Below are 24,146 nucleotides of genomic sequence, written 5' to 3' on the forward strand. Positions count from 1 at the left end.
TACAATGTAATTTAGCAAAATGTGGGGATGGAAAACCTGGAAAGCAGATACTCCAGCAGCCAATTTGCTGCTGGGGTTTTGAGGACTTTGTTTTCACTCTGAGAGGAACACAGACACATTTCCAAAGAGCATCCCAAAGCAGCATTCCTTTCCTTAATGCACAGCTGGTGAGTTTTACACATCTGCACCAACATCCCCAGCGTAGCAGGGCTCACAATGCTGTACCCAGGACAATGTGACAGAAGGGTTGTGCCCCCTGTGCTCCTGGCAGGATGCTCTCAGCAGTCACATTACACACACACACTCCACAAAGCCCTGCCAGGCCCTCACTCACAGCCTGCTGCAGCCAGAGCTGCTCTCCCCACCTTCCCTTCTCACAGAACTTGTGCTTTAAATTCCAAGTGTGGCAAAAACCAGTGCAATAAAGAGACCAAACAACATACTTGTGCTAGAAATACTTACCTAAGCAGAGCTTTGTCCTTGTTAAGATGCTGGAAGAAGGAAGGCTCACAGATGAGCTGGCTTTCCTGACAAACTTGCTTACAGGATTTTCCAGGTTCAGCAATTTTGACTTGAAGGGCACTTAATGGGGGCCACATCACCTGCCCGTGACAGAAATCCTGCAGTGACAGATCATGCTTTGTTATGATGTGTTCAGACAACATTTCACAATACTCAGACTGTATTTTAACATTGGGCAACTCTCACCAACATGTGATCAAATAATTTGGTCCATCATGGTTTGCTTCCTCTGGACAAAACCAAAACTTGTGTGAACTGATTCCTCACTGTGACCCAAAGCCCCCAAATTCATTTACCAGTTCTCAATATCAGCTTGAGCTTTTTTCATTCTGTTTTGATTCCTCTGCTGAAGGAGGAAGTTTTCATACTTCCAGGTCTAACTACAAATGGAATACTATACAATCATGAATCACAAAGTACCCTGAGTTGGAAGGGACCCACAAATTTCAAGGTGAGACCAAAGGAGGTGTCCTCCTTCATCTGTCTTTTCTTGCTCTTGGCTGAGTGTTCTCACTCCCTTTGCCAAGCTCTGGGGCTCAGCTGACCCAAGTCAGTTTTCTGACCTCACAGAGTCCTGCCCAAACATTTTCTGCTGGGTTATCGACTTCTCTGCTTGGCCACATCTTTCAAAGTCAGTGTCTGTTCCCTCAGCCCAGCCTGCCTCCCCCAGCAGCTCCCAGACCTGCTTTGGCCACGCTTGCCTGGCTGCTCCTTTGATGCCAGTGCCAAAACTGAAGCAATCCCTCCTCCCTCTGCTCCCCAGCCCCTGCTGCTGCCTTGCCGAGCAGACACGAGTGTGTGTGCAGCCACAGAGCAAACAGGAGCAGGGATGGGCCCAGCAGGGATGCTGTGACCCAGCAGGGCAGGGTTTTGCCAGGATGGAGCAGCTTGGACACCAGGCTGGCTTAGGGCAGCTGAAGGAGGCACTGCTGGGTGTGCAGCCGCAGCCCACAGCAGCTCTCTGACCTCACACCATTCAGGCCTTCAGCCCAGCTGCTGGGTCTGAAGGGACAGGGAGGCCACCAAACCTTTCTTGGGAACGTTGTCCTCCCTCCTGACCCTCTGCCAAGGCCCCAGAGGGGAACTCTGGGCACCTTTAAATGCTCCAGTTCCACTGTCCATGGAGTGACCAGCTGCCCAGGGTATCTGGCCCCATCTCTGCACACTCAAACATCCCCTGAAGACCCCACTGCCATGGGCAACCACACAACCACTGAACCAGTGGTTTATTCCAGCATCTTTATTTAACCAATTTTTATTTAACTTTATTTAACCATTTTTATTTAACCAATTCTTTATTCCAGCATCTTTGTTCCCATTTCAAGCTTGTGCTGCTTTCTCTGTTCTTCCTGCCTTCACCACAAACTCATCAAAATAAGTCTCAATCTCTATTTTTGCTTTTTATTTTTGGTTCATCTGACATGATAATTAGGCAAAGTGCTAAGTACATGCAGCTAAAAATTGTTCTCGAGCATCCTGGGAGCTGTGAAACACCACCAGCTTTTGACAATTAGTCAAAGCAATGAACAAAATTACAAATTACAATATTCTGTGGATTTCTGAGAAGCACAAGGGAGGGCTTAGCCCTTGGGAGAGGGCCAGAGGGAAGACACAGGTTTCAGACACAGGTGCCATCTCTTGTCTTTTTCTCCCTTACATTGAGCTCCATTTCTTCTTGATTTACAAAAACTCCCAATTTTAACTTGGGTAGAATAATCAAAAGCAGTGATACTTTTACAGGTTTTGTCATCAATACAGGAGCAAAAAGCTTAAAGTGTTTATTGGCAGGAAAGTGGGAATAGCTCTGCTGTGTTAACTGCGCTCCTGACCTGGAGCTGTGTTATTCTTTAGGACTGTCTTTAAAAGCACCCACCTTCAAAACCACAAGGGCAGACAGATGTCCAGCGCCCTTGAAAGAAATGCTGGCAATTAAATGACACGTCAGAGATAAAGGTTATTCCTATCTCTGCTCTGCAGCAGCCAGAACAAAAGGCAGAGCTGGCTACTGCAACAGATCTGGCTTGGGCAGAGGTCCAAGCAAACACACAATTTCTAGAAACCAGGATCCCATGTAAATCCCTGCAGTTTATTACTCAACTGAACATCTTCTGCTGCTCTCAGCTGCCAGAAATGCCCAGGGACCAACAGTCCTTTAAGTAACTGGGTTCCAAACCATTTAAATCTTTATTGATTAAAACTAAATACTTGAAAAATCTGCCCAGAGGCTGCAATTCTGCCCAGAGACTGCAATTCCATCCAAAAGTACCTCTGTATTTAAGTGATCCTTCTTGATCCAAAGCTTTTATGTGTGTACACAGCTAAATAAGTCACATACACACTGAAAAATTGCTTTGCCTTTCTGCTTTCATATAATGCCATGGTCTGCACAGCTACAATTCCTACTTGGACAGCAGCAACACTGAGAAGCTTTAAAATGGAGATGGTTCTCCCTCTCCAGCATAATCCAAGAGTCATCCAAAAGAGAAGTTCATACCTGTTTTTCAATAAAGGCATTCATCCTCTGAAGCATTCCCTCACAGGTAAATTCATAGGGCAAATAAGGGTCAATCTGTGGAGACAGTGTGTTAAGGTCAGAGGGGTTTTTGTTTCAAGCAACTTCATTTTGTACTCTGTGGCAGCAGCTTCTGGTCCAAATACTCCATTATAGAAACAAAAAGTACTAATAAACTCATTAAAAAATAAGTTTACAAAACCATCAGCAGTTTTAGCTGATTTTTCTCTTTAAAGGCAGTAAGAATTGCTCCATGCCTATCCTTTTGGAAAATCAGGGTACACTGCAAAGTGGCAGATGTAAGGCTAGCCTGAGACCCTCTGGGATTCCAGAGCTCCTGTTTTAACTAAGTTTTAGTTTTGAAGTTGAAGTGACAAAACAGAATGTGAAACCTTTGAAAATTCCTTCCTACTCTTCCCCCCTTGAAGTGCCCTCATTGCCATTCCTCACTGAAAGTGCACAAGCACTTCTGTGGGAATCTCAGGGCTACAGACTCAGAGTGGAGCAGGGCAGAGCCTGCAATGCTCCAAGAATCAACAATGAAACTCCCTCACTGAATGCACAGAAAACACAGATTGCTGTATAATTCACATGTGAAATTCTCATTTCTATACAAATTCACCCACTCATTTTTTTCAAGAACCAGACATATCCAGTACTAAAACATGAGAATTTCAATAGCATAGATATGGAATAATGATTTTTTTCTTCAATATCCTACCAAAATGCAGCACTCACTAGACTAACATTAGGAAGCACTGTATGTGCAGTACACACTCCACACTCAAGTACTGACAGCAAATTGAAGACACATTTCTCACCTTTTGATTCAAAATTGATTTCACGGCCTTCTCAACCTCAGAAAGATCATTGATGTCCACAGTCCACACATGGGGCTTCCCAATGTAAACTTCAGCATAGGGATGCTGAGAGGTCAACTGAAAGAAGAAATTGGAAAGAATTAATGTGTAAAGATATCCTTGCCTCTCACTCTCTTAATTAGACTCGGATTAATCAGTTAGGACACAACAGTCAGCATCATTCCTTCTGAGTTACTTTTCAGATTTTCTCTTTAAATTTAGAGTGTGAATTTAGTTGGAAAACTGAAAATCAGATAACACAGATCACAAGTCAGATATGTGCACCTCTGATTTGTGGCTTCAATCCTCACAAAGACCCACACCACAGAAGACTTGATGTTTACTGAAATTAAAGCACGACCCTGCTTCCCCACAGTGCCACCCTCCTGCTTCACAGCCTCTCACTGCCACAAGTCCTGCTTAGACCTGCATGGCTGGCTGACAGAGATGTCATCCTCACCCTGCATCCTTCAAATGGCAAACATTTCCACAGTTCTGAGAGCAACAGTGAAGAAAGAATAATTTTAAAAACCAGGGATGAATGCTGACTCTCATGATTGAGAGAAGAGTAAGGTGACCTCACCAAGAGTGATAACCAATATTTGACTCACCACTTGGTCAGAAAACAATATCAATGAATGCCCAAGAGGGTAACTAAGAAATGCTATATCAGAGTTGCTTTTAGAATTAGCAGGACAGCTCAATAAGTATTTTTTGTGACTGGTCACCCAGGACTGAGAACATGCACATGAACACACAAAAGGGAGCAAAAGCTACAGAAGAGAGAAGTGGTTCACAGCAGCCTCAGAAAAAAACCTGCATTTTTCAATAAATACCAAAACCCCCACAGGATAGGTTGTTTATAAGCAGTGTTTATACAGCTGCCAATCTATGCTGTAGTTAGGATAAAAAGAGGTTGCAGAAGATGTGAAGCAGGAAGCAGTGTCTGTGGGGAAGAACCTTCTCCTGCACTAAGAGATACACTGTACTTGATCTTTTCCTCTGATCTGCCAGAAACTGTTGCATTCATTATAAAAAAACCTATTAAAAGTAGCCATTGCATTTTACTTGTGGAGAACAGCAACTTGCAAAGGTTACTTTACAAAACCAGAAAGGGAGACTTCATCTCAAATTCTTGTCTGGATAATCATGTCACAGAACACAAGCTCCTTTTGTTCTTCTTTAGCACTTTAAGAATGGAGAGAAGCATTTAAGGGTTTTTTAATCCCAAAGAACCAGCACCTGGATTACTGGCAATGGAGTCTAAATGCAGCTGTGAAGAGCAGTCAGAGAAAATGTTACTCTCAGGAGAGGTCAGCAGGGCATGTGAAGGCAGCAATGTATGGATAAATATGATGTTCTTAGAACTTGAGCAGTCAATAAGGATTATTTTTCTGTACAAGTCAGGCACACAGCATTTCTGTTAGTGCTGACACATGCCATCAGGATTTATCATGGCATTCCAAGCCCTGAAATTCCCACAAAGCTCTTAGATGGGTTCAGATTATTTACCTGAGCCTGACCAGTTATGGTCTTTGGGCACACTGGAAATGACACAAAAACTGAGGGACTCACAGAAGAAAAGTCATGAAAGGTGTCAAGGAGAAAGTTTAAAGAGGTTTTTATTCCCTTATTGCTGTCTCCTTTGTTAGCAACACAGACAGAGAAGGGGCAAGCTTCAGCTTGTACAGGACATGAATTCAGTGTATAACAAGAGGCAATTACAGTTGTGGATCACAAACTTATAAAGAATTTTTTTTAAGTTCCTGATTGAAAATGGGAAACTGTCCTCTGGTTATTAACCAGCTGGTGCTGCTCAGGATACAATTTATATGGTCCAAGCATAACCTGAATCATCTGCATGGTACCTGACAGCTTTCCCATGATGTAAATACATAAAGAATATATGTACATACACCTATGAGCAAGGCATGGCCACAGATGTGAGTGCTGATGTCAGAAATGGTTCTGTGACTATTAAATGTTTACAAGTACAGGCTGAATTTTACCTACACTGAATAAACAAAAAATGTTCCAAAGTCAGTGCCAGGATGAGGGGTTAGTTTACTTAGTTTCAGTCTTCTCTCACTAGAGCCTAAACACACTGACTGTTTTAAAAGCTTGGAGTTTGGTTTTCCTGTTTTCTTCAAGAGTCAGTTCTGCAAAAGTCTTCAGAATTTACCCACAACCACGGTGGGTGACCATTAATACCTTAACTCAACAGTGCCTGAACTGGTCTTTTCTGAAGGAAAAAAAAAATAAATCCCAAAACACACATAACCACCCACAAATGTCCTTTTCATAATTTGCTTAAACACCTATTTACTTCCTGCACAGTACCCTGCAATGTCTGTTTCTTCAACAAAATAAAAACACTTTCAAATGGTGTCAAAATAACACGATCTGTTCCTGGGCAGAACATCAGGTTTCCAAGAGAAACTTCAGTTTATCATGTCTCAATAAGAAGTAGCAGAATGTACCTAAAGCAAACCTAGAGGTAAAGATTGAAGTGTGCTAACAACACCATTTTAATTGTCCTACAAAAGTAAGGACTGATACTCCCACCAATGATTAAAGAAAAATGCAATTGAACACCTCTGGCAATAAAACTTGAACATTAATGCAATTTCTCTTACATTCTGTTATTAAAAGGAAACCCACAAGAATTTTCAATAAAAAAAATTATCAATATTGATAGAGCTTACCTCTCGGAGTGTAGGTTTGCCTTTGAAAAAATCAGTGTTTTTGCTACTTTTTGGTGGGTTAAATCTTAAATTTAGGAAAGCACATCCATTTGCAATAGCCTCCAAGGGAGCAGGCCCTTCGTATGGAAATCCAAGACCAACAAACAGCTGAAAAATACAAAACAAGAGATATTTTAATTTTTGTTATTCCCTAAAAAGCTAAGAGCTAGCTAAAAACAAACAAAACCACATTCTAAAGGTACCAGCCTGAAGAAAATGCAATGCTAAGAAGAAAATGGGAGAAATTCAGCAGCTCGCCCAAGCAGTAATGGAATGTCCTGCAAAACACATTTGACAATCATCACCTGTAATGAGCTGAGGTGGTTTTTCATGGAGCTGAGAAAACAACAGACCCTTTTAGGGCTTTTTTTGGGGTGGGGGGAAAAATTGGTGGTTTTCTTGGTGTGGAAGTGGAGCTGCTGGGGCTTTCCTGCAGGCACAGGCTCCAAAGCAGCAATCTCCAGGAACAGCTGCACCAGTGTTTTCCTGATTCCCAAACCAGCCAAGCCTCTGGCTTCGCCACCACAACACGCTCCTGGTACACTAATTAAGGCCCCTAATTAAAACGGTAGGTGGCAGCAAACAGCAGCTCACGACACTGCACCGAGGCAGCGAGAGCCTGCAGGGGCTTCAGAGGGTTCAACCTTCAGAGGGTTCAATGGCTCCAAGGGAAACCAGAGCAAAAATCCATCCCAAAGCTTTTCCTGCACCAGCTGAGATTCCAGGTGCTCCAGAAAAGGCACTGCTCTGCTCCACTGAAAATAGAATAATTTTTTTTTCTGAGTAGTCTAAAAAAATCTTGACCCCCTTTGCCTGCCCAAACATAATGAAACCTCCGGAATTAAATATAGGATTAAATTCTTCATCTGAATGTTTGTATATACGATTCTTCATCTGAATGTTTGTGTATAATGGGAGAACTACAAGCTCTGAGTTGGAACAGCAATTTCTCAGTACTGCTGCATAACAATATGTGTATATATATATATATCTATATAGATCTACTGCTTTTATCAGGAAAATAAAGCACAACCTTCATAACTGTGAGAGTCATGCAATCAGGACACATATTCAAGGAGGTCAAGGCACACTATTCTGCATTAAATCTTGTGCAACACAGAAATGAATCCCAGAACATTCACAGCTGCAGGCTCTTCCCAGGAGCTGATGCTAACACTGATGCATAAAGCTGTAGTCAGCCCTGTCGTGCAGAGGCATTGCAGCATCAATCCTCCCCAACCCATGGCAACAACAGCATAAATTCAGAGCTGGCTCATTTTAGAAAAGCAAGTTAACACTTCTCAGCATAGCTGGGGACATGCAATTTGCACTGCATGGAGCGGAATATTCTAATTTCAGTTCTCAATATTCAGGTTAAAGAAGTGGCAAAAAGTTTCTCAACTCTCTCACTGATTTAAATCTTAGAGAAACTGTCTAGTGGCTGATAATAAAAAGATCCAGAAGCTATTTCTACTAAAGACAAATTATTTAAATTCTGGTTTTATATATGGCATAAAATACCACTTTTCAGTCAGAGAAATGCATACTACATATAATCTCAAAAGAAGGAATTTACAAAAAGGTAATCTGCTGATAACAATGAATTAAGGACATGAAACCATTTAATGCAGGCTGCACATAAAATATTATTTATTTAAGCTACTCCTTAGTTCAGGCAGAAAACCAGCTGAGAACCAGCAATTAAACCTATCTGAAGTATTAATTTCTCCTATGATCCTGTGTTTGTCTGCTATGTAGGGAATGCTGGGTTGTTTGCTTAGTTTTGCACTTTTTTAATAAACTGCTGCTGTGCACTGCTGAGTTCTGTGTCTGACTGGTCCATTTATTTGGGAGGAAGCTGCATGGGAAAAGAAACATGGGTTTGTGTTTTGACAGCACTGAGAGCACTGCCATCACTTAATCTATAATAAATAGCTTACCACCTGTTTCCCATCCATTTTCCAGCCTCACCTCTAAGCAGCACTGTTCCTTTGAAGGAAGGAAGAAAGAAGGATGTGTCTGATCCATAGAAAAGGGGGTGTGTGTGTGTGTGTGCTGCCTGGTGGCCTGAGCCTGCAGCCTGCCTCACAGCTGCCTGCAGCCCCTCAAATCCTTCTTTCAGCCCTTCTATCACCCTCCAGCACACCATCATCAAACCAGCTGAAATTCCCAAACTCAGTCCAGACCCTTCTCCAAAAAGTTGTCCCTTATAAACTGTCCTTGCCCATGGCAGGGGGTGGAACTAGATGATCTTCAAGGTCCATTTCAGCTCAAACCATTCTGTGAGTCTCTCTGTGATTAACTTTCCTTGCTTAGGGAGTCAGTATTTTTATCTGGTATAAAGAGCAAAACAGAAATATCTTACATGCCTCACATTTATTATGATTAAAAGAGCAAGTATTAGAGAACACAGGCCTTTTCTGTAACTCACAATGCTCTCATTTGTTAATCCTTTGAATTACATGCAGTTTGCTATTTCCAGAAAGGCTAAAACAATCTGTCAAGGTACTTCCTAAGAGTATGCAGCAAATACTGCAAGTCACTAACTGAAAAAGAAATGAAAAAAAGAAAAAAGTAGACATAACAGTCACCCATTTTCAGGTACCAGTGAAGCAAACATCATCCTCAATAGATTTGAGGCTGTGGGGAAGACAAGGCCCTGTCCCACAGAGTGAAGATTTACACCAGGCTGTGCTTGCCCTAATTTGTGATGTTCACTGTTGCCTCCAACACTGCAGGTGCTGATTTGGCTCTCAGGGTAATTTCTCATCAGATGCAGGTCTGGTAACCCAGCCCGCCATGGGAGGGCACCTGCACCCTTGGGCTGAAGATCCACATTGCAAAACTCCAAATGTGACTGTGTTGGTAACACCACAGTGGGAACACCTGGCTAAAAAATATTAGTCCAGATCTCACCAGCAGAACTGCTATGCAGAGGAGATTGCTTTATGCTTTACTGGTTGATTAGTGCTTGGAAAAAAGTCATAATCCGTTTTTGAGCATTTTTCTCACCTTTGCAATGTTTCTGAAAGCAAAAGCCATTATTTTTCTTAGACAACTCTAAGTGGGCACACGGCGCAGCTGGCTCTGCACACTGACACCCCACAGAACATGGTGATTGCCAGAAGGAAGCTGCACTGTAAAAGTCTATCTAAAAGAGATAACTGCCAAGAAAAACAGAAATAGAATGATCATGGAAGCAGCAACGTGGGGTTGTTTTCTTACTTTAACCTATTCCTTTTTAGCAAGGTCTGCTGCCCCAGTGTGTCTGTGCCTGTAGGTCTGCACGGAGCAGAGAAGGGGATTTGTGTCTGCAACACCACTGGCTCAACTTGAGTAAAGTTGAAACCCTTAATAGTTTGGTTTCCATAACAAAGGCTCCTCAGGAACCTACTCCACCTTTGTAATAAACTGAACCTCTGGTTTGGAATGTCAGACTTTTGAGCTGGCCACCCAGCATCACACCAACCACTCTTCTTGATGTAATGTAAGGGGTCCTCTCACAGTGCAGTAGTTAAGTGGAGACATCTCTGACATAAAAAGTGACTCACAACCCCTCTCATGAAAAGCAGTATCTTTTTTTTGGGTTTTTTTTTGGTGGAGTTTACAGCACCACATCAGACTACTATATTAACATAAGTAAGTAAACAGTCTTCCTAAATTATAGCCAAAAGTATAAAATAAGGATTGAATGCTTTACTTCCCTGACTGTAATTATGACTAGCTGAACAGTTAAGAAAAATTTTCATATTTCAGAGAGCAAATGCTCTAGTTTCATGCAGAGGAGTGTTTATCTTCTCCTCTCCCTTTTCTAGCATTCCTGCACTTTATTCAATTTATTCTGTCAGGTTGGTAGGTTTATCACAACTTTAATATGCCTCCTTATTCAACTTATATATTCTCTTCTAAACTCAAGAAAGAGGAGTATAGCAAAGGTTAACTATCTTGTTATATAATTATTCTTCTCATCAATACAAAATACTTTCTGCAAAAGTCAATCCTTTTGTGATTCAAACAACTTGAGAATAAAATCACTAGGTAAACATCTTTTCAGCTGATTTTACGAGGTTTAAATATATATTCCTTCACAAAAGGCAATATGAAAAAAAAGTTTGTTTGCCTGTGTCTGTGTAAGGGTGTTGCTCCTGCTTTTATTAATCATACAGAAATGGTAAAATCCACTTAGTAAAAGAATTTGAACTCTCTGAAAAATTCACAGTGACTCAAAGGAAAAAGTTGCATCTGAAACTTTCTCAAAAGGAGAAATACTTCTCAAGAATTCAACACTGGTTCCTCCAAGGGAGCCTGGGCCAAGTGCTCCAGCTGCCCACTTGGCAGGCAGCCCTGGAGCTGGAAGGAAGGCTGCCAGCTCGCCTACCCCATTCTCCTCCACCGTGATGAATGGCTCCACATCTCCCCATTAGGAACTGCAGACATGGCTCCTTTTTGTCATGCTCCACACAGCTGAAGCAGCCATGGTGAATCTCAAGCAGCCCCTCCTGCCTGCAGAGCTCCCTCCCTCTGAGATGTGCTGCTTTACAGCGCACACAGAAGGAAATGGCAGCTGCACACTGCCCGGAATAACTCTGTCCTGCCAGCTACTGCAGGGACCAAAGACACTTTGGGAATGCAAAGCTCTGATTAGGAATCACAGGACTGAGCCCTCACCTACTGGTGTTTTGCTGTCTAAGGACAAAGTGAAGCACTGCACCATAAGCTGACACTTCTGACTAGGCTGAACCATGTGATTTGTAAATTATTATTTAGCTCTCCCTTTCTGAAAGCCAGAACATTTGTCAGCTGACCTAACAAAAACCTGCTAACACAGTGCTGAAATCACAACCAAAACAGACAATTCCTGTCCATGGTCTCAACACATCTGAAGGTTTCTGGAAGCTTAAGGACAAAGGTTGCTGTCTCCCCATGATGCTCCAGATGAGCATTGCACCCACAGATGTTCCCAGCCTGGAGTTATGGCCCTGATTATTCACACACCTGCAGCACAGGCACAGTCTGTGACAAAACCCCACAACTTAATTCATTACAGGACTCTGACTTTAGTGAATAAAGTGATTATGATTACAAAGTGTCCTTGAACATCCCTGCATGCACGTGCACACACACATGGGGCTCCTGCAGGCACAAAGCTCCTGTTCAAGTCACCTTGATTTTTGTGAGAAACCTGCACTTATTTTAGCAATGCAACCCATGATCCAGCTGATATAAACACAACTGACCCACACAGGCAGCAGATGGCCTCTGGTGACAGGTGAGCAGTGTTTTGTACTAAGCTGTGCTCAAGTGTTGCCTCTTAAAGGGATCAAAATCTGGAAATGTGAATATGCAGGCAGCAAGAGCACTTGGAGCAAGTGTGTCTGTTGATCAACACTGACAGGTAACCATATGCTGAGGCAGAACAGCCAGTGTACCTATGAGATACAATGCATCAGCCAGCAAAAAAACAAAACAAAACAAAAACCCACCCACCCCAATCCTTCTCCAACTGAAATGTCCAAAAATGAGATGGGAGATCTCAGTTTCCACTTTCAATCCCAGCATGCTGCTGTTTTACTTTTTCTGTTCAATTAGATACATTGAAACTGTATTAGACAGGAATAATAAGCAGAATGCATGATGCAATAAGCCATATTTAATTTCATTTCGTTGCAAAATTAGAAATACATTGCATTCTCATTTCCATGACAATACTTATGTATTAGGAGCAGCAGATGGACTATTAACAGCTTATCATCAGGGCAAAGTTTTGTTAGGCTGGCTGTATCCTAAAGAAATAATTTCCTTAAAAGGAAAACAGCTTTTGTCATTTGCAAACCTGTTAACAAAAGTTCAGAAGAGCCATATAAAAATACTGCTTGCAAATGTAATTTTTAAAACCCTGACTTCCTGATACAGGGTTCTGAAACATATCAATGATTTGCTCAGTGCCATCTACTAAGAAATGCAGCAAATTCTCAAAATTATTTTCCCCAATGTTATGAAGGAAAAAAACCAACCATAACCAATGCACAACAACAGAATAAAAATCATTAAAATCGAAAATGCTCTAGGACTCTGACAACAGTACAGCACAGATCCATGCTTTTCACCAGATACTTTTGGTGAAAAATAAGCAATTTACTATCTCAGGAGCACTTCATAATCCCAACACAGTCTCTTCTATCTGATGCTGCAATTACTGCTCAAAATGTGAGTGGAAGTAGTCTGCTCCCTCCTGTGTCACAAAATCCATACAACTAAACTGTGCAACACATAGGTATCAGCGTGAATTTGTCCTAAATTAAATGTGTCTTTACACTGCATCTTAGAGCACAGCAAATATAACCAATAACAACTAGGTATCTAGTTAATACTGAAAAGCAAGCTTTTTAATGTGATACATGCAAGATGGATGATAAAAAATTAGAGAAAGGCTTGGTTAAACATAACTATTATTATGAACAGGCACTTGTATAGGGACTTCAGTAATTCTACAGTAAGTCCATTTGCTTATTTTACTATTTCAGTGAATAGAACACATGTTTTTTTAGGAGGTAGTCACTGCTCATGCTTGGGGGTTATTACAAGGTCAATATTCTTCCCACATTATGATTAACACAGGGATTTCATACTCCACACAGGCAAAAACTGTGTAATCTCAGATTATCTGTGACGAAAGCAAATGTTGACTTTTTAATATTAATATTATGTGTATCTGCAGGCATCAAGGACATACACACAGTGCTTGCACCTAAAAACTCATAATTTACCAACAGCTGTCACACAGAGATGTCAAATTACCATCATTTTCCCAAGTACTTCAAAAAGGAGATCTCTGCAGTTGTGTGGGAAGCCTAAGAGGTGCTTACTTTTTCCTTTTCTTTTTTTTTTTAAAGAGATTTTTCTGTGGAAGTGCACCGCAAGAAAATATCAACAGTGGCGCACTTCTGCGGATTTTGCTAATTTTAAACACACAAACCCCTTCTTTCACGAACGTAAACATTCTGTTTAAATGTAATCTACCGAAGTGTTTGAATGCTGCAAGGTGCCACCAAGATTATGGCAAGGGCAGAGAATCCTGACAAAACTGTGGGGACAAAATTTATTTCTGTGTATATCCCGTCCCTCATGTTGAGTTCCCGTGGCTCTGGAGGCGCAGGCAAAGCAGATCACAAGAAGCCATGCTGCTGGGCTCCCTCTCTGTGCCCAGCTGAGGCAGAGGAAGGACATGAATGGCAAATGAAGGGCTGCAGCTCTGCTGTTCTCCCTGGGAGAGCAGGGTCACTCTGGGCTGGAGTCACGGGCAGGGCACAGCAGGCTCTGCAGCTTTTGGGCGTCACCCAACCTTGACCTCAGGCACGGCAAACACAGCACAGCCTCAGCTGATAATCTCCTTGAGCTGAATATCACATTCAAGAAAATGAAAAATGCATTTATCCCTGGTTCTCAAGCTGGTTGTTAAATGGGACTGTAGCTTGTCATCCCAATTTTCTAATATGAGCTGTCAATCCACCAAACAGAGACATGATGAAAAATGTATTCTTGGCACACAGAACACAACTTAAGCTCCTTTACACATGATAATTTTTTTCCAGTGCTTTTAAATTAGGAGCTTATTCATAGGAGGTGAAATGCATGCACTTCAGACACCCTCTGCTTGGAGATATTTTTGCCACCACTTTTTTGCTTGACAAACTTACTTTGGTTTCCCTCAGCAGAAACTGCAAATCCCTGCCGCTGAGTATTCCGTGGTTCTTCACATAGCCAGGAATGTACATGGTGCTTGTGCCATGAACAGTTCCATGGACCTCCATATAGGTGTGGATGACATCCAGGTAAGCCTTCTTATCCTGTAATGGCAAGGAAAAAATATTTTCAGTTGTTACGAATTTGAAGCAGCAATATTTAATCAGAGCTGGTTTTTTATCTCCTGTACCACAAAAGCCAGGGAAAAAAGTTCACTCATTCCTATTTGATTTCTATGTTTGATCTTTCACTACATTATTAGTTAGGTTCTCTACTAAACTGGAAGAAAACTGCAGCATTTTCACTCACAGTCAAGGTATAAAAAATTAATATCAAGGCACTCTTAATTTGTAATTGGATAAAAACCAGGATGCCACCAGACAGCTGCAATCTCAGCATGCTGAAAAAATACTTGGCCTAAAAATAGTAAAAAACCCATTTTGAAATATCAAATTTTCACTGTTTTGGTCAGAGATGCAAGTTATTTTCTTCTTTGTGAAGAAAAGGCTGAATGTCACCTTAGTAAGATGCAGTTTTGCCAACTGAATACTGAACACACCCCTTTATCTAAATACCCAGCATCTGAGTTCCATGAGAGACCTACAAATGTTCTGCCTACCTGAAGATTTAAAGGCATTTTGGAAAAGACCCAGAGAAGAGCAACGGCTTTAATGTTGCATTTAAAAAAAAAATTAAGAAAAAATAGTACACCATCCTAGTTTGCACACAAGAATTACTTTAATTTTCAATGCCATATGTTTTTTAAGTTTCAAAGACTACTGGCATCCCAAGGCAATTAGCTGGAGACTGTATTTACATGCAGTCTGCAACACAGATCAGAAGGCTTTCCCTCAATATTTGCACATAGGCTTAGTAATAGCTCTAAAATCAGGCAACAAGTTGCTCTACTTCTTGGCAGCAAAGTGAGTTTTTACAAATTCTACTTTCACTCACTATTTTTGTCATGTAAATTCTGTGCACGGTTCCTGCACAGCCCTGTGTGAAAGCTGGCCAACAATTTTACTGAAGTTCACTCAAAGGACAAGTAGCCTGGTGAAAATCCTGTCTTTTCCAGCCCTGGAGGAGCAGGTGTCACACCCAGGTGGGTGAGTGCTGCTTCTTCCAGCTGAATTCATGGCTGCAGAGTGTGTTTATTGTGTGTAACAATGGTTTCTGCTTTCACCCTGCTTGTGCTGGGCAGGACGGGCTGAGCCACCCCTGAATGCCCCTTTGGCAGCTCTGCCAGACCCTGTCCTGGGCTAAGTGTTACATAAAACAGCCAACAGATAAAGACAAAGATGCTTTCTTCTTCAATGTGGCTGCTCTTGTTATTAATTAACACAAATTATTCAAAAAACCTAAAAGCTTGTTCTATTTTCTACTTCAAATTTGAATTACTCTGTAAGAGATATTCCTGACATAATTGCTAAAATGCCACAATTAGAAACTGTGAGGAACTCGTACACTTCGTCAAGAGAAAATCCATTTAGAACTTTTTCTTTGGAAATGAGCGTGAGAAATATAAAAGGAGTGGCCTGGTCTTGTTTCCAGACGATACCTTAATCCTGCCTGCCTGGAATTTAATACATCCAGAACTTTGGAGTGCTCAGGGCTCTGAATGGAAGAGAAGGCAAGGAAGCAGCAGGTGCTACTGACATGATCCACCTGTAGCAACACTAAGGCACTTGCCTCAGATTTTACTGGCTCATGACACAAACCCTGGTGACACAAATCACTCTAACTCAAAAAAAACCCCCAAAACTGAGCAAAAAGCAGCTAGAAAGAACAAAAACAAGATTACCTAAAATTGCATTTCTTTTCAAGACTGCAATGACAATTTTACAAACCTTTTACAGAATATTTAGTTATTGTAAAATGACATTAACCATGCACAGCCTTAAATGGGAATAGTACTTAGGCATATAACTGACTTCTTTTCCAATTCAGAATCTAAAACCACAAATAAAACATTTATTATCCAGATAAATGGATAATTTATCCAACCAAAATCTCACTGTTTTATTTCCTTACTTTGAGTCAAAACCAACTGCTTTCATAATCATCTACAAAGCACCATAAAAGTCCTATTAGCACCTTACCTTATACTTTACCTACAGCTCACTAACATTTGTCTTGCAATTAAGTAGTCCTGAATTTCCACATTCCTTGCAGACAAAGGTTATTTTGCATCTTAAAAGTATATATTCTAGGAAGCCACCTCAGAAAAATGATCAGGACACATAATCAAATTATAGACATTAAAAAGAGTGAATTAGAAAATGAGAGAGTGCAAAAATAGCATTTATAAATAGAAAGGCTACATGTAAATAAAGCAAGAAATGTGACTTGCAAACAAAATACTAACATTCCTTCAACTATTTATCTGCTTCCTGAGTTGCTCACTTGGGAGCAGATATGATTATTCTTTTATCTTAAACCACTTGAACTTTGCTTTCTCCATGATGGATTCAAAGAGACAAGACCATGAGCAGCTGGGGACTAATGCCAACCTGCAGTTTGTGTCAGCCTGCACTGCTCACCCTGCTGTCCACACTGCAAACCCAGACTTAGAGGATGGAAGATAATCACATTTTAAAAAAAGGCAAATCATTTCTCCTCAGAATCAAAATGGAAATGTAACAGTGAGTAACAGCTACACAAACCTTTTCTGAGACAATTTTTCAGCAGCTAAAATAAACATGCCATTCAGAAAAGTACTTTTTGTTGATCACTGACTGCAGAACTGCTATTACTGCTCATCAATCATTTCCACCTACTTTTAAAAGCATCTTGATAAGGCCTTTCTCATCAAAGAAATCAAGTGAGAACTGTTTGATAAGTCTTTCCCCAGGACAATGTTGACAAGAAGACACAGTATGAAGAGGCAAAATTTTAAGTTTGGTGGGTGAATAATTTAAATATAAAAGCTACAAAAATATGTGGTGGAAACACGGTTCATCAAGAACTAAACTCTGCTTTTAGTTTTCTCAGTGTAGTACCTGGTGGTAATTAACAACTCTGCTTCCCCAACAGTTTGCCAGTCCAAGGTAATGACAGAATTTTGCAATTTTGGACCATTTGGGTGCCCTCACAGAACACCAAAAATTCAGCACTGAATGAAATTAAGCATCACTAGAGGCCAACTGCATTACAGAAGAGCTTGATTCAGAGTCCTGAACTGCTTTATGGCTTGAAAGTTCAGACTGCAAAACATATGTAAAACAGCCCATGTATCTGGCCTCACTTCCTTGCATTGAAAAATTCAGAAGGCAATGGTTTTATAAAGCTTGACAAATGTAATTCAGAAAAGGAAGTACTGGGCTACATCTTTGTGTATATCCTAAATGCATACTGAAGAGAAGTCCCATCATCTGAGTGCTTATCTGTAGAACTGTCAAGTCAAAAGTAAGCCAAAATGCAGTGTACATGCAATGTATGACAATCAAGATTGTGACACAAACATAATCTCTGCTCAGGAACTGTCACCCTCTCAAAGACTTCTCAAGACATGCCTGAATAATGAAAATCCTGTCTACCAGGGAGCTAGAAGAGTGCACAAAGGCTGGGGAATATTAAGAGATTCAAATGCATACAGTGTTTTACAGTGGTAAATCACAAAGAGTAGATTAAGTCTCCTCACAGTCAAAGATGAAACTTTCAAATTTATAAATCTTGATTTGCCCCAAATTCATAAATGATGTGGGGAAGATTCAGTGATTCATGACTAGTAAATATGAATTCTACACTGACCAAGTAATCTGAAATTTAAATGAAGAGTTAACTATGTAACCACACAAACCCCTCAAAATGACAATGACAATTCTTCCTGCCCAAGGAAATCCTCTCTCACCAAACTGGTAGCATTTTCTAAAGAAGCCAATCAGCTTGTAGGAATTTTTTGAAGTTCTTACAGGAATTAAATCTCTTGGGGAGAGATTGGGAATCACTCTTATGAATGAACAGCCATCATGTGAAAGAGAACAGAGAAGTGACAAATGTACGCTGTAATTATTCACACTAACAAAATTCAAACTAACTTCAAAATGTTGGATTAAATCATCACAAATATTGAACACCTGGGGTTTTAAAGCTTTTGAAAAAGGCCCCCTCAGTAGTCAAAGGGATAGAGAGACTAGAACAGAGATCATCTGATAAATTCAACTGTCTCCAAAACTACTTTATTTGCAGCACTGGATGCATGAGGAGTTCTCCCAAAGCATGCATGCTCAATAACTTAAGAGACCAGGTTATATTCCTGAAATTAATGCATATTTATAACATTTTCTGAATACATTCACATGTGCTAATTATTGCCATGGACTTGTCTGGGTATGGTTCTGCTCTTTTGATGAGTTTTTTGTCCTTGAGAGTATCTCAAATATGTCATCAAGTCATAATGTACTTCTCTTATCCTTCTTTTCTCAAACACACAATCCTTCTTCTCAAAATTAAGATATCAGGCAGTACATATTAATCACTAACACAAGTAAACAAGGAGGCATTAGCTGGCACAAGACTTATTAATCTCAGACACAGGGAGTTAACACAAGGCCACATTAATCTCTGGCATTTGTACTGAGCACTGTGTGGTACAAAACTAAGCATTAACTGTGAATATGGGGATCATACATTCTGTGCTCAAGTTGAAAGTATTTTCCAACATGTTCCCCTACTGCTGCTTAGACTTCTCACAGAATTAAAACCCTTTTGGTAATTTCACTGAAGTGACAGAAATGTTGAAAACCAGTCCTCACTTCAAGTGTGGAAAAACGTCCCTGAGCTAACCAGTGTCAAGAATGAAGACTTTGCATTTTACTAACACATTTTATAGCCCATGAAAAAATCAGTCCTTTGTCCAGTAGCAGTCAGTCCACTCACCAACCAAGTAAATGACAGGAATTTTTTTAGAAAGAAATTCAGAAATAAAGAGAATATTACTGAACTAATCTCTCTCCCTCCTCACACACCCATGCATTTCTGGTCCATTCTCTCACTGGACAGTGTTCTGAGAGGGGTAAGAAGGATCCAAGACACAGGACAGTTTCCACTGCTACACACAGAAATCTGCAAAAAATTCTTTAACAATTCTTCAGTTTGAAAAAGACAACTTGTCAGAATATGAGGGAGGTTTACAAACCTATAGCTGGCATAAAGAATGTGGATAGTGACTGACTATTCAAAATGTCCTATACAAAGAAATCCAAACAAAGCTCTTAGGGGACAGGTTTAGAAAAATGCATAAGTTAACTATTTCTCCTGCAACAGGTCAGAGGTTTGAGGGACTCCATGACAGAGAAAGCTGCAGAGGCAAAATAGAGTCTGTATAGGTTCCTGATCAAACAAACACTGAAATCACCTCTTACTGAGATCTCAACAATGTGTGAACCGACAGTTTATCAACAGAGAAACAGATTCAGGAAATACACTGAATTAGCAGAGCTGGAGAGAGAGAGAGAGAGAGAATTTGCAAGGGAAGTATTATATAACTCTGCCATGCTCTTGCTCTTCCTGAATGTCCATTTGTAGCTTCTTTTTTAGGCACCATTTATCTCTGAATAAAACACACATTAGCGCATATATAAATTCTGTACAAAGAATGAATAAAACATCTCAGTAAAGGTTTAGGATTTCTGGCAGAGCTTGAAGAACCTTATCCACTTCTCTATCCTCTTCTTTTTCATCCATGAAGGTTTGGGGTTTTTTAAACACTGAGGTTTTCCCAAGATTTCACAATTTCATTGTCATGCAATGCACAGCAACATCTAAGCAGTAATTTCCTGTCCTTGGAATGGAAATTTCCAGAACCAACCAGACATCCTTGTTCACTGTAAGTGCTGAAGGAGAAAAGTGAAGGGGTACAGATGAAAATAGAAAGTGGGGCCAGGGGAAGAAAAGGTTGTGTGGGTTTTGCGCTAACCAAACAACAGTAGGTGATTGTGTTAATCAGTACTGTAAGACCTCAGTAATTCACTTTGCAGCTGAAAAGTTCTGCAAAGTGAGAAGCTGATCACTGGCAGGTAAATATCCATGAAAAAAGGGTTTTTTTCTTCATTCATAATAAACTCTAATTTTCATACTAAGTATTAAAGAATAAGCCTTTAAAGGTGCATGCTTATTTACTGCACTCATTTGTTTTGACTGACTTGTTTCTGATCCATCCAGCTTCCAGAAGGAAATGATGAATTTCAGAAATGCTGCTGAGCTGAAGTGTCTGGCTCATTCCAATTTATAGATTTGTGGCATAAGGCAGGACAGTGCTCCTGGTGCCAGGCTCTGGGGTAAGTTTTCACCAATTGATAAGCCCCCAGTGCTGCTGCACATTTGGGAGAACACAAAACACATGGCCACAAGAAAGTCTGTGAGAAGGAATTTCTGTCCCTTTACTTATTTTTCTTTTCGTTTAAAAGTTGAAATAAAATATTTATTCAAAGTACAATGCTAAACATGAAGTACAAAAGCCAACCAGAAGGAAGGGATTTTCCTCCTGCTTCATGCAAGAGGGCATATGATGGGGAAATTACATTTAATCACATGTTCCCTGGAGCTACAAATGAACATTAGTGTGAACAGCCTCAGTGATGTGCTTTCCCATTGAGAACAGGCTCAAGGTAGCCATTTCCAATGCAGTTCTTCTAAAGTTGCTATGCAGGCAGTATATATTTAAGGAGAATGCTTTTCAAGTAGCATTAGTAAGAAACTCCCACATTATTTTGCCTCTAAATATACAAATATTTTCAATATTTGCTCCAACAGACAAAATACTAAAGCAGCCATCATATACTTATGTTATGCATTGATGCCTATTTTCTGGTAAATGCAAGCTTCTGACTTTTCTCACAGCAACCCACAAAAAAAGAAGAAATAGCAAATACTGCAAAATGAATCTTGACTCTTTCTTTCCTCTAGGATAAAGGGTCAAATTAATGGAAGAGTATAACAGTAAGTTGCAGGAAAAAGAACAAAGCCTTAGAAACAAGAGCTAAGGCAACATGAAAGGCTTAAAACATTCTCTTTTAATTGAAATGTTCTGTAATTAAAGTAAATTTTGATAATGGAGAGCATTATGGGTTTCACACACATTTTATAAATTCCTTTTCCCCCCACTTTGGCATAGATAGAACTCTCTTTAATCCTTAGTACTGCCAAAAACTCCAAACAAAACCCCAAATCTATTATCCCAACAAACACTTTCCCAAATCTTGGCAAATGTTGCCCTTTGTAGCTTACCTCTAAAGATAACCTTTAGAAATGTGGCAAAAAAAATCTTTAGGGCCCTGCTGTTTGTTATCCTCAACCCACCTAGGATGGATTTAGTTATTATAGAGGGAAATATTTAGTTATTATAGAGGGAAATATTTAGTTATTATAGAGGGAAATATAGCAGATTTATCTTACACCCTCTGCACCATACATCCTTCCTGACCTCAGGAGGTGCAGCACCCAGACTTGGCCACTGTGGGATGGGATGGATGTCACTGGGCTCAGGCACAGGAAAATCCCATATTCGTGGCTGTGTAGAGCCATGGTGGTTTATACAGGCCCAGGGAGAAGAGGTCCTGTGCACACTTCGGTCCCACTTCAGCCTGCTTGGTTTAGAATAAACAATTGATTTGTCACTGCTATTCCCCAAAAGCACCAAAGTCTGGGGACAGGAACGCTCTCCCCTCCCCACTGTGCTTCTCTAATGAGTGATCAGCCCCAGCAGTGCCCCAGGTACTCTGTGCAGATTACACTCCTCATTAATTGGCCATGTTGAGTAGAAAGCACAGGAGCAGGATAAATAGATTAGCCTGGTTCCATACAAGCCGTGGTGGCAGATGAAAAGAGCACTGAACAGGGAAAATGAAAGAAATGTGAAATAAGCAAATTACACAGACACAAGATTAGTTCAGGCTTTCTCTTGATCACAAGAATTGGATTTTATCACTCCAGATAAGAAATCCCACATTGTAACTGATTCAAAGTCTATCTGCAGTGATTTGCCCTTTATGTATGAGTGCATATGGGCATGACTGCAGTTACAATGTGCAAGTTACAGTTTTAATCTGCTCGATGTTACCAGTACACATTTTAACATGGCCAGATACCAAATCAAACACCTTGGAAAAAACAAGATAGGAAATACTGATAAAATACAGCAGCGACTTGAAAAGCAGCACTTTGAAAAGTGATACAAAGCTCTTGGCTGAGAGTTCCTAATGGTGAAAAGGGGACCTGTCTAAATATGAGACAGGATTTCCTTTTGGATTTGATGCTGGTGTGGCCCATGTGCCCTTTGCAAATGTTCACTTTTCAAGAGGAATGTGAATAATCTTGAGAAGGGTCAGAGAAAACAGACATGTGAAAACTCTTAAGGATTAGAATCACAAAGCTCTCAGGGGCTCAGCATATACAGGCTTTTCAGGAGACATCTGTGGGTTACTCTGACCTCAACCTATATTCCTGCAGGGCAAAAGAACAGAAGCATCATCAGGCCAGATGAGGAAGTTTATAATTGCTACTAAGACTGGAAGGAACCATATGGAAATCTGTACCAAAAATAGTGCAAAATCTTAAGGGAGAAAGCAATTGTTGGAGGACTTCACCAGAGGAAACTGTGGCCTTTCCCTTGTGTGCTATTTAAAAATCAAGACTGGATATTCTTTCCCAAAAAGCCATGTTTTTATCTTAATCAGTCCATGAATATCCTGTGTGTCATACAGAATCTGAGACAAATCACAAATCTCCCCTCTGGGCATATAAACTATCCATACATATTTCTGAATCCATACAAACTGAATAAACTGAGAAAGATAAATATGTCAGTGAGAAACACCCTGGTGACTAAAGAGTTGTTTTCTTCCTTAAATCCAACTAGTATTCAACAGGTCCTCCTGCTGATGTGCACTGTAAATCAGGTCAGGTTTAGATGATTATTGTATGCTGCTGTTCTTGAGAGACTGATAATGAGATCAGTCACAAGTAAAAGTGTAAGTAGAGTCACATGTAAAAGGACAAGAACCTAAGCTTGAAAAGACTTGAAGAAAGGATTCCAGCTCTGCTCCAGCACTCTGCAGAGAGGAGAGACTGCACACAAGGGCACACTAAGTCCTTCTATACCATGATCCAAACAGAATAAATGAACATTTTCATGTATTTACTACATATTTTCTCAGCACAGTAGCCAAGAAGCATCCAGCTCTACCTGTTCTGCTACCACTGCAAACATTCCACGGTTTTTACAAAGTTTTGGTTTTGTTTTGTGTCACAGATGGACCATTTACTTGCAGCTATCATCTTTAGAGAATTTATTCTGTATAATCTGAGTCATCAGAATGAATGTTGCGTCTGTGGTTTGAAAAACTGTGCAAGCCAAACATTCTCATGCCAATAAAGAGAAAAGGAATGACAATGTGAGACCCAGGTGGTCTCCCACTGTCACATTGTTTGCCCTATGTATGGCACTGATAATTTCATTTTACAGTTGACAAGAGGCTTAAAAATAAGGTCTTTTTAGGCAGGAGGGAAGGCACATGGAAGATATGGGCATGCAGAGTATTTGGGCACACAGAGCTGGAGGTAACTTGGAAGAAATCCAGTTACTAGTAAGTAATCTCTTTGAAAACTGCATGGGACACACTCCCAGGTGTGCCAGCCTGGAAGAAGGAGCCACAGAAAAGGATAATGGGTGAAAAAAAAAGGGAGCACAATGACTTAAAAACACAATATACTTTAATTTAGTGAAAACATCACCAAATCTTGGTGTTGTTATTCTGCTGCTCTCAT

The 24,146-nt window shown here is 40.4% G+C and overlaps 1 protein-coding gene across 6 annotated transcripts in view; it reads right to left on the reverse strand.

Annotated features, from left to right (window-relative positions):
• MGAT5 (alpha-1,6-mannosylglycoprotein 6-beta-N-acetylglucosaminyltransferase) overlaps positions 1 to 24,146 on the reverse strand; it is a 112,024-nt gene that overhangs the window by 7,899 nt on the left and 79,979 nt on the right. For all 6 annotated transcript variants that reach the window (XM_063161621.1, XM_063161619.1, XM_063161620.1 and 3 more), the window contains 5 exons: positions 14,336 to 14,485; positions 6,600 to 6,746; positions 3,856 to 3,972; positions 3,017 to 3,091; positions 463 to 620 (listed from right to left, as the gene is read on the reverse strand). In XM_063161621.1, the coding sequence (XP_063017691.1) occupies positions 463 to 620; positions 3,017 to 3,091; positions 3,856 to 3,972; positions 6,600 to 6,746; positions 14,336 to 14,485 (647 nt within the window). The remainder of the gene's footprint in view (positions 1 to 462; positions 621 to 3,016; positions 3,092 to 3,855; positions 3,973 to 6,599; positions 6,747 to 14,335; positions 14,486 to 24,146) is intronic.

This window comes from Melospiza melodia, chromosome 8 (assembly GCF_035770615.1).
Source record: "Melospiza melodia melodia isolate bMelMel2 chromosome 8, bMelMel2.pri, whole genome shotgun sequence".
NCBI lineage: Eukaryota > Metazoa > Chordata > Aves > Passeriformes > Passerellidae > Melospiza > Melospiza melodia.